The 14,793-nt window shown below is 36.0% G+C and overlaps 2 protein-coding genes across 5 annotated transcripts in view; one reads left to right on the top strand and one right to left on the bottom strand.

Annotated features, from left to right (window-relative positions):
• Positions 1 to 13,572, bottom strand: part of LOC121325615 (ras association domain-containing protein 4-like) — a 39,082-nt gene extending 25,510 nt beyond the window's left edge. Inside the window, exon 1 of one of the 4 annotated variants that reach the window (XR_005951355.1) lies at positions 13,428 to 13,572. The gene's annotated coding sequence lies outside the window, so the exon portion shown is untranslated. The remainder of the gene's footprint in view (positions 1 to 13,427) is intronic. The other 3 variants (XM_041268428.1, XM_041268425.1, XM_041268426.1) reach the window with 3 other exon arrangements.
• cxcl18a.1 (chemokine (C-X-C motif) ligand 18a, duplicate 1) lies at positions 7,135 to 10,416 on the top strand. Its single transcript, XM_041268430.1, has 4 exons — positions 7,135 to 7,240; positions 7,327 to 7,459; positions 9,046 to 9,123; positions 10,149 to 10,416. Exons 1-4 carry the CDS (start codon positions 7,174 to 7,176, stop codon positions 10,228 to 10,230), a joined length of 360 nt encoding a protein of 119 aa, XP_041124364.1. The 5' UTR covers positions 7,135 to 7,173; the 3' UTR covers positions 10,231 to 10,416.
• Positions 13,573 to 14,793: the final 1,221 nt, after the last annotated feature.

Genomic DNA, 14,793 nt, shown 5'->3' with positions numbered 1-14,793 from the left:
TGTGTCAGGCACTGATGAGGCTGACAGTGACACAGTGATGTCACGCGCCTGTAAATGACTAGATTGCGCAAGAAAAACATAAGATAAAACGACAGAATGATCTGTGGTACTTAAACGTCTTTTCATATATATATAGTATATATATATATATATATATATATATATATATATATATCACCTTCTTCAAATATACATATTCTCTATGGAAATGTATCGCAATGTGTACAAAAAAAACAAAGTGGTTATGGGCCCCTGCCGAGTGTGGGCCCGGCGCCACGGTTAATCTGCTACTGGATGTCGGTGTAAAGACACTATATTAGTGAATCTATATAATGACACTACAATAAACATTATCAGAGTGATTATGTGCGTAACTTGACATGTTGCATGTCTTGTTTTGTTCAGTTTAGTAAATGGTACATGATATGTTAGAAGTAGTATGTGCTGTTGTGTCAGAGCTGGCAGCAAGTTTGCAAACTCATGTAAGCTCCCCTTACTCGGGTACCTTTTACATTGACTCAGCATGTTCCTCATTAGCAATAAGTAGAAAGAGAAATGTAGCTTCTTCCAGTAACAGTCTTGAGGCACTAAAAAAGCAGCCTGTCAAAATCTCCAGATGGTTTATCCACTCCTGCTTTTTTTTCTCCAAAAGAACGCTTGATAACTATCCAAGAAAAAAAACTGGAAATCCCAATCTCTTAGAGGAGGGGAATACCAGGAAGCCATGTGACCCAGTGGGATAGGCTGAGTGCAGAATAAAAAGGTTCAGTTAACTTGTAGTGGAAAAGAAATTCATTTCAGCTTTCTGATTTTACCATGGGCTTCACACTTCAAACGTCGAGCCTTGTATTGGCATTAATAGCTTGCACTCATCTTTTTAAAGGTAAGATTAAAAAAACTGCATTTGGTAGAATAAAATGTTTTACTTTTTGTATTCATATCAAATCACTTAACATGTACAGTGCAAAGAATGAAATGAGTATTAGTCACAGCTCGTGTATAACAAAACCACTGAAGCTTGAAGTAGAAAGTTAAGCTGGTAGGTTGAAAAAAATGTAAACCATTTCGGACTACAAATAGAATGATTAGGGTTGTAATCAATAATAACATTTAAGTAACTACAGTCATTATGTTCATTTAATGATTTAACTTTTTTTTTTTTTCCATAGCACAATTTGGAGAAGCAGTGTATGTCCCAACAAGATGTCAGTGTCTACAAAACAGAATATCTATCAGAGAACCAATCGTGGATTTTACTATAACTGAAAAGGGAACACATTGCAAAAATGATGAAATCATGTAAGTTTCTATACCACCTGTAATTTCTCTATTGCATAGATCTGAATGCTACACTTTTTTTTTGTATTAAATGGTTGGCACAAAGTCAACTGTTGGTTTAATATCATAACAGTAATATTGGTTTAATATAAATTCTAATGATTATAAATTTTAGGAAATAGCACTTTACTAATACCTTTATATGACTACTTCTATAAAACCAGATGTGTCAAGCTACTCCCTGAACTACGTATTTGATAGATTTAAGAAAACTCCAATTAATGTTATCCAACTTGAAACAAAGTGTGTATTAATTTACCTAAAAATCGTGCACATTGATAATAGGATTTTCTTTAATTATTTTCATTCCATTATGTTTAGATTAACTTTGAAGGAGACGGGTCGTCAGCAGTGTTTGAGTCCAAATGGGAGACAAGGCAAGAGGCTGATCCACTGCTGGAATAACAGGTCAGTGCACTTTCACTGCTCGAACCTGTGCGCTACAGATTTAATAGTTGCATTGCCAACTAATCAGAGTGAGGGTTCAGCCATTTGAGTGAAAGGCTACTTTCCAATTTACAAATGCAATGCTCAAACAATGATGCTCAAATCTTTCTAAAGTACACAGCATATGTATGTACATTTTTGTTTAAGGTGTAACTGGTTTCCAAGAATTATGTTAGATTCATGTATGAAAACCCCAAATTGATGCTACTTCACAGTGTGAAGGAAGAGGGGCTTCCAGTTACTCATGCTGTGCTGTAATAGGCCGAAAATGAGCAAAATAAATACAGAAATTTCCTTTGGTTGTAAAATATGCAATACCCTGCAGTGCAATTGAGACAGCTTTGGGACAGAAGTGTTTCGAATGATAGTCACAGGCTGCTGTAAACTACTATTTATGCTAAAGAACAAGGTGAATACCTAAAACAAAATGACATATTAGTACTAGTGTGTGAGAAGTTCAGCAGTCGTTGCTGAGATCCAGTCCTTCTCAGTATTAACATGCTTGTGTTTCTCTTCTTTCAGAATAAATACAGATGAAAGCAGAAAGAATACATGCATCTTGGCAAGACCACCTCAAAATCAAAAAGATGAAAGGTCATGAATACTCAGCATTCCTGTGGGTAAACTAGAAACCATGGAAGAAGAAGAAGAATGCAGCAGTATACAGAAATGAAAGATGCCAACTGTTGCTTCAAATAGGAAAAGAGAGGCAGGTCTCTTCCATTCAGGGTTGAGGCCCACTGGTGGAGCAGGGTGGACGAGCACAGAGGCAGCCAAATGTGCAGAAAACTGAGTCTCAGGTGTCTATCTGAAGCCTTTCACACACAAAATTTAGAAATGTATTATATGTGCATTACTGGAAAATACGACAGTATGATAAGCAACTGATTTTACCTGCGGGTTTCAGGGGTTTTCATATGAAAATTGTAACCTTTAGGTCATATTTATATTTTTATATTATTTATGTAATTTGCTATGTTATGCTTAACATCTTTTAAAACTGTATGTATTTATGTGTATGTTCAGTTGAAAATAAAACCAAAAACAACTTGATTGATATTGTTTTCTGTACTTACTATGCAGATTTCCAAACACACAGATATATATATTAGTGCTGTGTGATTTTCTGCATTTATGCATATTTTTGACTATGAATGTTATCAGATCTTCAACCAAAATCTAATATTAGATAAAAGGGACCCTGAGTGAACAAAACACACAATTTTGATACTTATGTAATTTATTTATTAAAGTTATGCAACACTCAATGCCCCCGTGTGAAAAAGTAATCACCTCCATAGACTCTATAATTAACACAAATAACTGCAACCAAACGCTTCCTGTATCCTGTATTGATCAGTCTCTCACAGCGCCCTGGAGGAATTTTGACCCACTCCTTTATGCAGAACTGCTTCAACTCAGTGACATTTATGGGTTTTCAAGCATAAACTGCTCATTTCAGGTCCTGCCACAACATCTCAATTTGGCTGGACTTTGACTAGGCCATTCCAAAACTTTAAATTTCCTGTTCTTCAACCATTCTGATGTAGACCTGCTTGTGTGTTTCAGATCATTGTCTTGCTGCATGACCCAGCTGCGCTTCAGCTTCAGCTCACGGACAGATGGCCTGACATTCTCCTGTAGAGTTCTCTGATACAGAGCAGAATTTATGGTTCCTTAAATGAGGGCAAGTCGTACAGGTCCTGATGAAGCAAAGCATCCCCAAATCATGACACTACCATCACCATGCTTGACCATTGGTATGGAGGTTCTTACTGCAAAATGCAGTGTTTGGTTATCGGCAGACATAACGGGGTTCATGTTGGCCAAAAAGTTCCACTTCCAGTTCTAAGTTCCATAGAACAGGTGCTTTTTGGCAAACTTGAGACGATCATTCATGTTCTTCTTAGTGAGCAGTGGTTTCCGGCTTGCTACTCTGCCACGAATCCCATTTTTGCCCAGTGTCTTTCTGATGGTGGAATCATGAACACTGACCTTAGCCAAGGCGAGAGAGGCATGCAGATCCCTGGATGTTGTTCTAGGGTTTTTTGTGACTTCCTGGATGATTTTATGCCTTGCTCTTGGTGAGATTTTTGCAGGACGGCCACTCCTGGGAAGATTCACTACTGTCCCAAACTTTCTCCATTTGGACAATATGGCTCTGACTGTGGTTTGGTGGAGCCCCAGAGTCTTAGAAATTGCTTTGTAACCCTTTTCAGACTGATAGGCATCAACAACTTTTTTTTCTGGAGGTTTTCAGGAATTTCTTTTGATCGTGGCATGATGTGTCTCTAGAACCTGTGTGCTGACAACTTCACTCTGATGGTAAGGGCCAAAGTTAGTCAGATTTATATTGGGAAGGGCTGGCCCAAATCAGGCCTGATTGTTAACCAAAGTATTCAGACAGCTTACCCTAATTATCCCTTTAACTGGGCTGAGTTAACTAGGGGGGCAATAACTTTTTCAGACCTGAAGATTGCATGTTTGATTACCTTGCACACGAAACAAATAAAAGAAGCACCAAACTTTGGTGTCATTTTTTCTCTCAGACTCCCTATACTACACAACCCACAAAAATATCTCACCAAATTCAATGTGAAAAATGTGCAAAAATGCAGAAAATCAGACAGGTGGAAAATACTTTCAAGGCACTGTGTGTATATATACAGTGGCTCTCAAAAGTATTCACCACATTTTATGTTACAACATGTGTTTTATTAGTGTTACAACATCGAATCAAAATGGATTTAATTAGGAGTTTTTGCCACTGATCAACACAAAAAAAGTCCAGAATGTCAAAGTGAAAAATAAAATCTACAAATTGTTCTAAATTAATTAGAAATATAAAACAGAAAATAATTGATTGCATAAGTATTTGCTATGACACACCTAAATAAGCTCTGGTGCAACCATTTGTCTTTAGAAGTAACACAATTACCTGAATGGAGTCCACCTGGGTGCAATTAAGGTGTTTCACATGATTTCAGGTTAAATACACCTGTCTCTGGGAGGTCCCACAGTTGGTTAGTACATTTCCTAACAAAAACTACATCATAAAGATAAAGGATCATTCAAAGCAAATCCGGAATAAAGTTCTTCAAAAGCACCAGTCAGGGGTAGGATATTAGAACATTTTCAAAGCACTGAATATCCCCCGGAGCACAGTAAAGTCAATTATTAAGAAAGGGAGAGAATATGGCACAACTGTGAATCTGTCTAGAACAGGCCGTCCTCAAAAACTGAGTATCCTGGCGAGAAGGGCACTAGTCAGGGAGGCCACCAAGAGGCCTATGGCAACTCTAAAGGAGTTACAGCCTTCCACGGCTAAGCTTGGAGACACGACAACAATAGCCCGGGTGCTTCACAAAACTGGCCTTTATGGGACAGTGGCAAAAAGAAAGCCATTGTTGAAAAAAGCTCACATCAAATCTCGGACAGAGTTTGCGAGAAGGCATGTGGGAGACTCTGAGACCAAGTGGAAGAAGATTCTATGGTCTGATGAGAATAAAATAGAGCTATTTGGCCTCAACACTAAACGCTATGTTTGGCGCAAGCCTAACACTGAACATCATCCTGAGAACATCATCCCTACCGTGAAGCATGGTGGTGGCAGCACCATGCTATGGGGATTCTTCTCTGCGTCAGGGCCTGGAAAGCTTGTGAAGATAGAGGGCAAAATGGATGCAGCAAAGAGAAATCCGTGAGGAAACCCTGCTTTAGTCTACAAGAGACCTGGGACTTGGGAGAAGATTCATCTTAAAGCAGGACAATAACCCAAACATACAGCCAAAGCCATACTGGAGTGGCTTAAAAACAAAAAGGTCAATGTCCTGGAGTGGCCCAATTAAAGCCCGGACCTCAATCCAATTGAGAATATGTGGAAAGAGTTTAAAATTGCTGTTCACCAAAGGTCCCCATCCAACTTGACGGAGCTTGAGCAATTTTGCAAAGAAGAATGGGCAAAAACTCCCAGATGTGCAAAGCTGGTAGAGACTCAAGGGGGTGAATACTTATTCAATCAATTATTTTCTGTTTTATATTTGTTATTAATTTTGAACAATTTGAAGATTTTATTTTTCACTTTGACATTATGGACTTTTTTTGTGTTGATCAGTGGCAAAAACTCCAAATTAAATTATTTTGATTTGATGTTGTAACAAAATAAAATGTGGAAAAGTCCAAGGGGGGGTGAATACTTTTGAGAGCCACTGTGTGTGTGTGTGTATATATATATACATATACACACATACATACATATATGCACATATACTCACACACACTTGCATGGACGTTATCTATCTATCATGCATCTATCTATCTAGCACAAATAAGATTTTAAGAAGTAAAACAAGTACAAATCTGTAAATGTGCCATCAGATAGGGTGTGTGCATTCACTGTATAAGATGGCACAGTGATAAGTGTCATCTGTTATATGATTGTAATGTGTTGAAAATATCAATTTCTGTGGAGTTGGCCCTTTCAACCCAACACATTGTCTCTGGTTCTAATCTTACAATCAACCTACTCATGGATTAAATACCTCATGCACTAACATGATACACATGAACCCAAATGGTATGACACCGCCCTTCGTGAGGTGAGCTATGTCTCCCTACAGTCCACACACATTTATTCAATAAATGATTCTGTGAGCACTCCTCTTGTGTGCTCCTTATCTAGCACCCTCATTCTGTAATCAGTGATGAGGTGAATGGATTGCTCTGAAGACAAGCTTTGCCTATGTGACAAGCCCCCGCTACCAGTACAGTGAATGCTTGTGATGTCTTTAGTATGTCTGAGAAATGCTTTTTGTTTGGCATGAATGACAAGTTCATTGTGCTACATATAGTGCAAGTTCCAATTACAATCCAATTTATACAGTATTTAGGGTTACTCAATTTTTTTTTACAATCTATTTCCCATAAGATAAGAGTGTTTTATAGTTAATTATTTAAGGCACATTTCCATGACAGTATTATGCTTGACAAGAGAAAGCATGGTGGAAAACCAATAAAAGGCTGTGGGCCAAGGTTTTTACATTCTGAAGGAACAATGGTTGCTATTGTGGCCACTTCATATTATTGAGAAATATGACATGAACAATTTAGCATATACAGTTGACATGGCATAGGGGCAACCCAAATGTATCAATAATCACCCAAAACATGTTTCTTTAAGTAGGATTGGTAACTGTTAATAAAAAATAAATAAAAAAAATAAAAAGTTAAAATGACCTGCTTTCTGAAACATTTGCCAAACGTAATAAGAAAAGCTCTCAATTCCAGTAAATCATGTGATTATGAAATCACTTTATATGGGCATGCAGGGTGCTTAAACAAACAGTACAGACCAAGCAAGACATACAAATCTGTAACACAAGATCGGAAATGTTTTCCAAACTCCCAGCAACAACTGCAACTTTTCTTGTATTCTTAAGCTTGCATATAAGTAAAGGTAAGAGATATATCTAATATGCAATACATTTATTGACATTATATGGCTGCACTTTAATATATGGCTCAAAATCTTTTTGTTCCCAGATCAGATGGCTAATGCAACCTCTATTCGTGACAGATGCGAATGTGTGAATACCATTGACTTTGTTCCCTATAGAAAGATAACTTTTTTCGCTATAACTGAAAAATCATCATTTTGCAAGAACACTGAAATCATGTAAGTAATTAAACCTTGTAACAGAGTTCTATACTGTAGCTTGGCAGTTACCCATGCTTAACCTGCACACAATAAAATGTTAAATATTATAATAAAAAAAATACATTGTACTATACAGTAACTTAAGTATAATGTTTTCAGGGATAGTATTTCTTAATTACTATTTTGAAATACCTGCATTCAGTTGTATTTATCAACCTTTTCAAAGTAATTAATAAAAAATCTGCTTTACTGTAACACAAGCTTAGTCAGAAGAAAATACAATAAATATCTGCAGCCAGTCAATACAATAAAATGTGCAAATCCGTAAAACAAAAGGTCTGCTTTAACCAATGTTAACTGCAGGATAGTAACATGAATTATTTTGAATGCAATAAATGTAGAAATTTACAGAGTTACATGGACAGCTGGTAGCTTTCTCCATGTCAGATTCTAATGACCGGATCCAGTCATCTCAACCCTCCCTGGCTATTTATTTGATTGCAGTCAACTTCGGGAGCTTTGACATGCAAATATTTAGGTCTAAAACTGACTGCAAACTGTAATACGTTATCTGCACTTGAAATCAAAGCTTGTTCGTTTCAATGAGTCATTCTGTTTTGAATAAACGGGAACAACATATTCTGAACAAAAGTCTTGCAACTTTAAATGCATTTTATAATCAAAATAAGTTTTAGCTTTTTCTCCAAATTGCCCTCCATTAGCACATTATCTGTTTATTAAGAAAAGATCTTAATTAGAATCTGTTGTTTTTTTAGGACCTGAACTATTTTTTTCTGGCTAGTTAAACTGCATAACCCTACTATGCTGCAAGAATAAGAAAACAAATATTTTAAATGTATTCACTTTATTTACATTAAGCAATCCTGATTGAATAATTCAATCCTGTATTGACAAATACATGCAACAGACTCCTTTGTTTGCAAACGCAGTATTTAAGGTAAAAAAAAAAAAAAAAAAAAAAAAGATATGCGTATAAAAGCAAAAATAGAATGTGGACTGAGAGCTGAAACTGGAAATTCATATAGGGTTAAATTAGGACCTGTTTGTTGGCGATATGCCGGTAAGGATTTCAATTTAGAAAAGAAATCTGAGTCAATCAACTTATTGTGAATTGGCACAGATGCAGAAAATCATTCTAAACATGAAAATACATGAATAGTATTTGCTGTACAAGTGTGGGGAAAGCGTTTGATGCGAAGGGCATGTTAGAACAATCAGTTTGGCAATGACCAACAAAAAAGAGATAAGAATTTCACCACAGAGGATAATTATGCCTGCCGAATTACACTGTCCATTCTGCTGTTACTGCATATATTATATATAGATAGATATCTTCCTCAACACCTTTAACTTCTAAAATGCTAATCCACTGCCAGCTGAAGAGCTGACGAAAGTGTCAGAATAACATCAGTAAGTGAAGGACTTCACACACCCGTCTTCCTTGTGGACGCACATGCACACAATACCTAGTAGAAGTGATATACATGTGTGCATACAAGTGTCCATGGTGGCAAGAATTACAGCTTTATGTGATGTACTGAACCTTTAAACTGCAATATTGGATGCTGTTATTTTCTTCCCAGACTTCATCAGAGAAATAACAAAGAGGTTTGCCTAAATCCAGACTCTAAACAAGGCCAGGGTCTGCAGGAATGTTGGAGGTTAGTTCAGCACTTCAAAAGCCTACCTTTTTTCTTCCCAAAAATATGTGCATTTATGCAAGAAGCAACTCTGTTATCTGCTACCCCTGGTACATAAGCAGTGCATTTCAAGGAACCCATGCCATGCAGCATTTGTCACAAGTATTGGTTATTCTGTTTTAAATAAAACATGCATTTAACACTTGCATATCTTGAATAAGGTTACATTTTCATCCAATCCAAAACCAATAATTGATATGATATTTATTGATTAACTGACGTTTTGATGTGGATATACAATTACAATCACCTACTGTAATACGTATACACTACACTTACTTTCAAGGTAGACACCTTTTTTTTTCCCCACAATTTAATATGAATACTATTAGTACATAGTCCCTACCTTAACAACCGGAAATGAAGGATCCTGTTTAGAATCCACGTATTGATAGGTTATTCATTAATGAATACAATTCGATTCATGTTTACAGTGAAGATTGCAAAAATAAAACAATAGTGCCATCTAGCGGTCAATGTGAACACAACATATATTAGAACAGGTAATCTGTCTAGGTGCTGTAAATCACCGTGCCCTGCAATTATAGCATGCAGACTATAGTTCAAATACCCCTGGTATATTGTATAACTATTTTCAATAGCTAGAATTCATGAATAAGTGGGACACCATAACCTTGATTCTGGTACCTTCAAGAAAAAAAAAAAAAACATAAATGTAAGTGAACACACAAGCACCTCTATACTGTATATCAGTGGTCAGGAATGCGCCTCCCCTAGGTGCACAATAACAACATATCAATACCTACATAACTGATTTATGTTCATTCCAAGTAATTACCAATCCAACAAGAATGGTCACAGATACATTCAATTACAGTACAATACAGTACAATTATTAAGACCTGTCACTTTTTTTATTTTTTATTTTTGTTGTCTTTTGCATTCAAGATTATCCTAACATTTTCTCAGAACCCCCCCCCCCCCATACAAACAAATTATATTTTGCTTTATAATTGATTTTTCAGAGTAAAAAAGGACCCTGCAAGAATTAAAACATGTATTCGCCAGAAAATCAGACAAGACAGAAAGGTTAAGAAGCAATCCTAATGTGGAGTCCATGGACTGTTTTCATTACATGCTGCATGCTGTCTGAGTATAATGTACAAGTGCATTTAAAACTATATAATATATCCCATGCCTTCATATTTTTATACTGCATAACTATAATGGTCTTTATTTTTATTTCACATTTTACACCTATACCTATAACACTAATAAATTGATTGTATTGTTTTAACTGTCTTTTGGAATATTTTAAACAGAGGTATACAGTAAAATCAACAAATCAAACATATATAAATCAATAGTTTTATTGAATTTATGATTATTCTTCTGTCTGCAAAATTATAACTTTGCTCCTGACTAAGCTAGAGTCCAGTTATAGCTCATTCTAAAAGGTACTTTAACTCCCCTTCTAATGATATAGTAACTGTACAGTTATTACCACAATTCCCTGAAAATATCAAGTTCATGAAGACCTTTCATCTTTGTAACTGTAATTTAAGACTGGCTATAGCTGGTATTTAATTAGGGATTTTTTTTTTTTGCTGTACCGTATCTCCAAATTGTAAATTTAAGGATGGTGTTTTGTAAATAGTTACACACCAACTAAATTACTCAATCTTATATGAATACAAAAATAAAGCAAACTATATATCATTGTGGCATCCTCTAAATGCGAACTGCAATATGTGAGCTACAAGAATTTTAGTGATGGAGTACACCAGAGAAAAATACTCCTCACTCATCCCAGCCATTCTTTTCTTTTACTTTTCTTTCTTCGATTTCCTCTTTCTTTGCTGATCCAAACACCTGCAGTTGTTACTACTTTGCTTTTTAAACTAAATAAACCTGGTTTCAGCGGGTCTTAACACACTGCTCAATTGTCTATTTGGGACCCCATTGTACTCATTTCTTCAGAATGTCATCAGAATCACTTTGGCGAATATGTTAATGATGGGGCAGGTGCTCTAACTGGGCAAGACATGTTTTCAGAATACCATTTCAGTGTAGTATTTAATCATTTTTTTACGTTTTCGCTCCATTCATGCACCACAGAATCGGGGTAAAGCGACGTTCGTGTTTGCACTCGCATTTGCGCTGTGATCAGAATATAACCATGCATGTTTTAGTTTATAGACAGTAAGAGTTTAAGATGTTTGTGTTAATAAAAGGTTTTTAAAACATACTTTTCAAGTCTTTTCCTTGAGAAACTATAAAATTGGTAGTAAAAAAAAAAAAAAAAAATCAAGTGATTTAAATCAACTTGATTTAAATCAGCCAATCCTGCTATTTACAGAGCACGCTTGAGACTCTTAAAGAGCATGCCCCTGAAAGCTAGGCACATGTGAAAGCCAGACAAATAATAGCATTACTTCATCATGGTCTACTTTTAACAAGTGTGAAAGACAACACATGGCCTCAAAAGCAGAAGCTAGGGTTTACCAGGATTACTTGCAGCATGGAATATTGATTGTCTGCCATGGCTAAGACATGTCACCCTTTTAGCACATCTGGGAGATGTCAGTGCACACCTCCACATTGCATTGTACTATTGCTGTAAATGTTGTTGAATAAGCAACAAAGTAACAATCAATACCAAGATTTAGTTGATCATACCCCCCTGGCTGGAGAAGTCTGATGCTTTGTATGTAACAAACAGAAACGTTCTGAACATGCTGTACAAGATGTGTACTCTACACCACTGCAGTAAACACATTTCACTTGACATAATATCTTACACAAGCAGACTTTGGGAAAACGTTTTATCTTCATTGCACTACAACAACATTCTATGTAGCGAAAGCTTGTACAGCCCCAAAATGTAAGCCATATAACCCCCCTTATACAGTGTTGAAATCTAGACTCCCCAACCCCTCTGTGGAGAATTGCACAGCTGCACAAATGAGACTGATACTCCCGAGATAGTCTTCCCCACCTGCTTCATCAGATCATTAAATTGGTCCTGCACAATTATACCTCAACAGCTGTGGCTCGATCTTACTTACCAGTAACACGTTTATCTATAAATTAAAACACATACATGCTTAGACCTGTTAAGCTTTATAAATGCTGGTTTGGTAATATATTCATGTGCCTTCAAGTACAGTAGCTCCTGTACAATGAAAAGTCAGAAGCTAAGCAAGGTTGAGTCTGGTTAGTACTTAGGTGTTGGTGTCTCAGTATAGTGCATGCTTCCTTCGTCCAACACAGTGGCATGGTGCTGTGGGAGGAGCTATGCTTTCCCATAAAGGATAATACTCTGACCTTCTCAAAGACACAGTTCTATTCCCCAGGTTAGTACAACAAATAAGCATCTAATAGGCTGGATATAAATCTGTTATTTTAAAATAAAGAATTTCAAAGGCTTCTAAACCATTCATGCTAAATTCTTCAACACAATTGCTGTTCTACGCAAAGCTTATTATGTCAAATAAAATCCATTAATAAGCAATTTCTGTAAAACTGCAAACTGTGCTTTCCTTCTATTAAATGAAACCACGTGTCTTGTGATCAACTGTGAACAACAAACTCATGAATCCCGTTCTGGAAAATTTATAGGAAAGTCTCTAAGCCAAGGCAGAACACACAGAACACTGTAGATGCAAGTGAACATCCCAAATACATAGATGAACATAGACCAGGGCGCACTAACCTGTCCCAACACAATTCCCTTTGCCAATACTAGGGCATGTCATTCGGATGCCGACTGAAGCCACTGCTAATCCTTCGTGACGAATGAACCTTATTCAACAGTGTTTTCTCACGTGAATTCAACATTTCAATACAGTGCTTGCTGCTTGCACAATCTTGCAATATAATGTCCTTCTGGCTTACGTTCGAGAGAATAATTTAATGCATTAGAATATAACCCTTAGACACGGTAATTGAATACATTATTATCCAGCTCACCGGGTGTTCATACAAGATTTTCAAATAACATGTTTACCGGTGCGACATGTTTTTCTTCTCGCATTTAGATGCCTTACACATTTCTGCAAGTCTGGCCACTCATCAATTTTATGCCTTTCTTTAGTTTAATACAGGTAACATTTTGAAACAAATTATTTTACGAAATTATAAGCTGTATAACAGACATCGACCTGAAACAATATGCATCTTGTATCTCTAATTATGGAAGTTGCCTAATGTGATTTAACATTGTTTGTTTGTTTTAAATAAAGCACACAAATGTATTATAGCGCTTAACAGTACGTATATAAGAAAATGACAGGAATGCTTACCACTTCCAGAGAGTTTAGATTTTTTTTTTCTTCAAAGAAACATCCCAACAACAGATTGTTAAATCAGTTTAATACTTAACCATCTCCATTCATAAACACGGCTTCTGTTGCACTCACTGTTCAATGTTTTGTCTCAGACAATACTTTCCAAGCAGACATCATGATTGACATTTACTCCAAGCAATTAAACGCGAAGTGTTTGACCTAGTAAACACCAATCCTCGCAAAAAAGGAGGGGCTAACAGCCGGCGCTAGGTTGAAGGGTAGTAAACAGTCAATTGCTGCTAAGAGGGATTTTGTTACTTGCCATGTCTGGCCAATATATATATATATATATATATATATATATATATATATATATATATATATATATATATATATATATAAAATAAAATAAAAATCTATTTAGGAATGTTCTTACGCTATTTATTTTCTGTAAAAATTAACAGATTAAAGAAAACGTTTGCAACTGTATAAAAACACGCTTTTGTATACCAATACGTTATATAATATATTAATTTGTTTTTTTTTGTTAATATGAGGTGCCGTGTACACTCTCTTTACTGCACGATGTTTGTACTTGTTGCCGTGGACTTTTTAATGTGACCGAAAACATTAGCAAAACCTTCCGATGGGTGACAGTGGTTACTGTGAGTAAAACTGTGTTTGTAAGGAAGCCTACCAATCCAGCTTCCAAGCAGCTTCCTCTAAGGAAATTCCTGTAGCATTGTTTTAAAGGGATGTGGTACTCATTGATTGACAAACATCCTAAAAAGTAGATCGTTGATGTACATTTAGGAAGTTGCCGGCGTACTTTTACTACTTCACCGATTCCCAAAACGACTTACCTTTCATAATAAGTTATTATTCCCATTTGAAAAATACATATAGTTTTATATATATATATATATATATATATATATATATATATATATATATATATATATATATATATATGTGTGTGTGTGTGTGTGTGTGTGTGTGTGTGTGTGTGTGTGTGGGGGGGGGGGGGGGGGGGGATTGTTGTAGATCTACTACATTTAGCTGAAAAATTCATCACAAGATTGTAACAACTATTAATGTAATAAGCTCCCAGTAATGTAACAATCCTCAGTAATGTATTTGTTGCCTATAATGTAATAATCACCCAATAATGTAATAACTCAACTCATACTGTCATAGAAATTTCTGCCCGACAATGTAATAATTCTTCTGTCATAATTTAATAACTCTGACCTGCTTGATAATCACTTCTAACTGATAACGAAATAAATTACTTAGTCACTCAATTTACCTTTTCTGAGGTATCTGCGACAGCAATATCAACAACAGAAGTCGCATAAAACCAAGAGACACTTTTATTAGA

Source organism: Polyodon spathula, chromosome 13 (assembly GCF_017654505.1).
Source record: "Polyodon spathula isolate WHYD16114869_AA chromosome 13, ASM1765450v1, whole genome shotgun sequence".
Lineage (NCBI taxonomy): Eukaryota > Metazoa > Chordata > Actinopteri > Acipenseriformes > Polyodontidae > Polyodon > Polyodon spathula.
The sequence above is the reverse complement of the archived record's forward strand: the minus strand, read 5'-3'. Positions and strand labels throughout refer to the sequence as shown.

Bases quoted from the DNA above. Each gene is read 5' to 3' on its own strand.
- cxcl18a.1 (XM_041268430.1), top strand. From the start codon at position 7,174: ATGTTTTCCAAACTCCCAGCAACAACTGCAACTTTTCTTGTATTCTTA. The intron at 7,460-9,045 runs GTAAGTAATTAA...TTTTCTTCCCAG, and splicing joins TGCAAGAACACTGAAATCAT to ACTTCATCAGAGAAATAACA. The intron at 9,124-10,148 runs GTTAGTTCAGCA...TTGATTTTTCAG, and splicing joins GGTCTGCAGGAATGTTGGAG to AGTAAAAAAGGACCCTGCAA.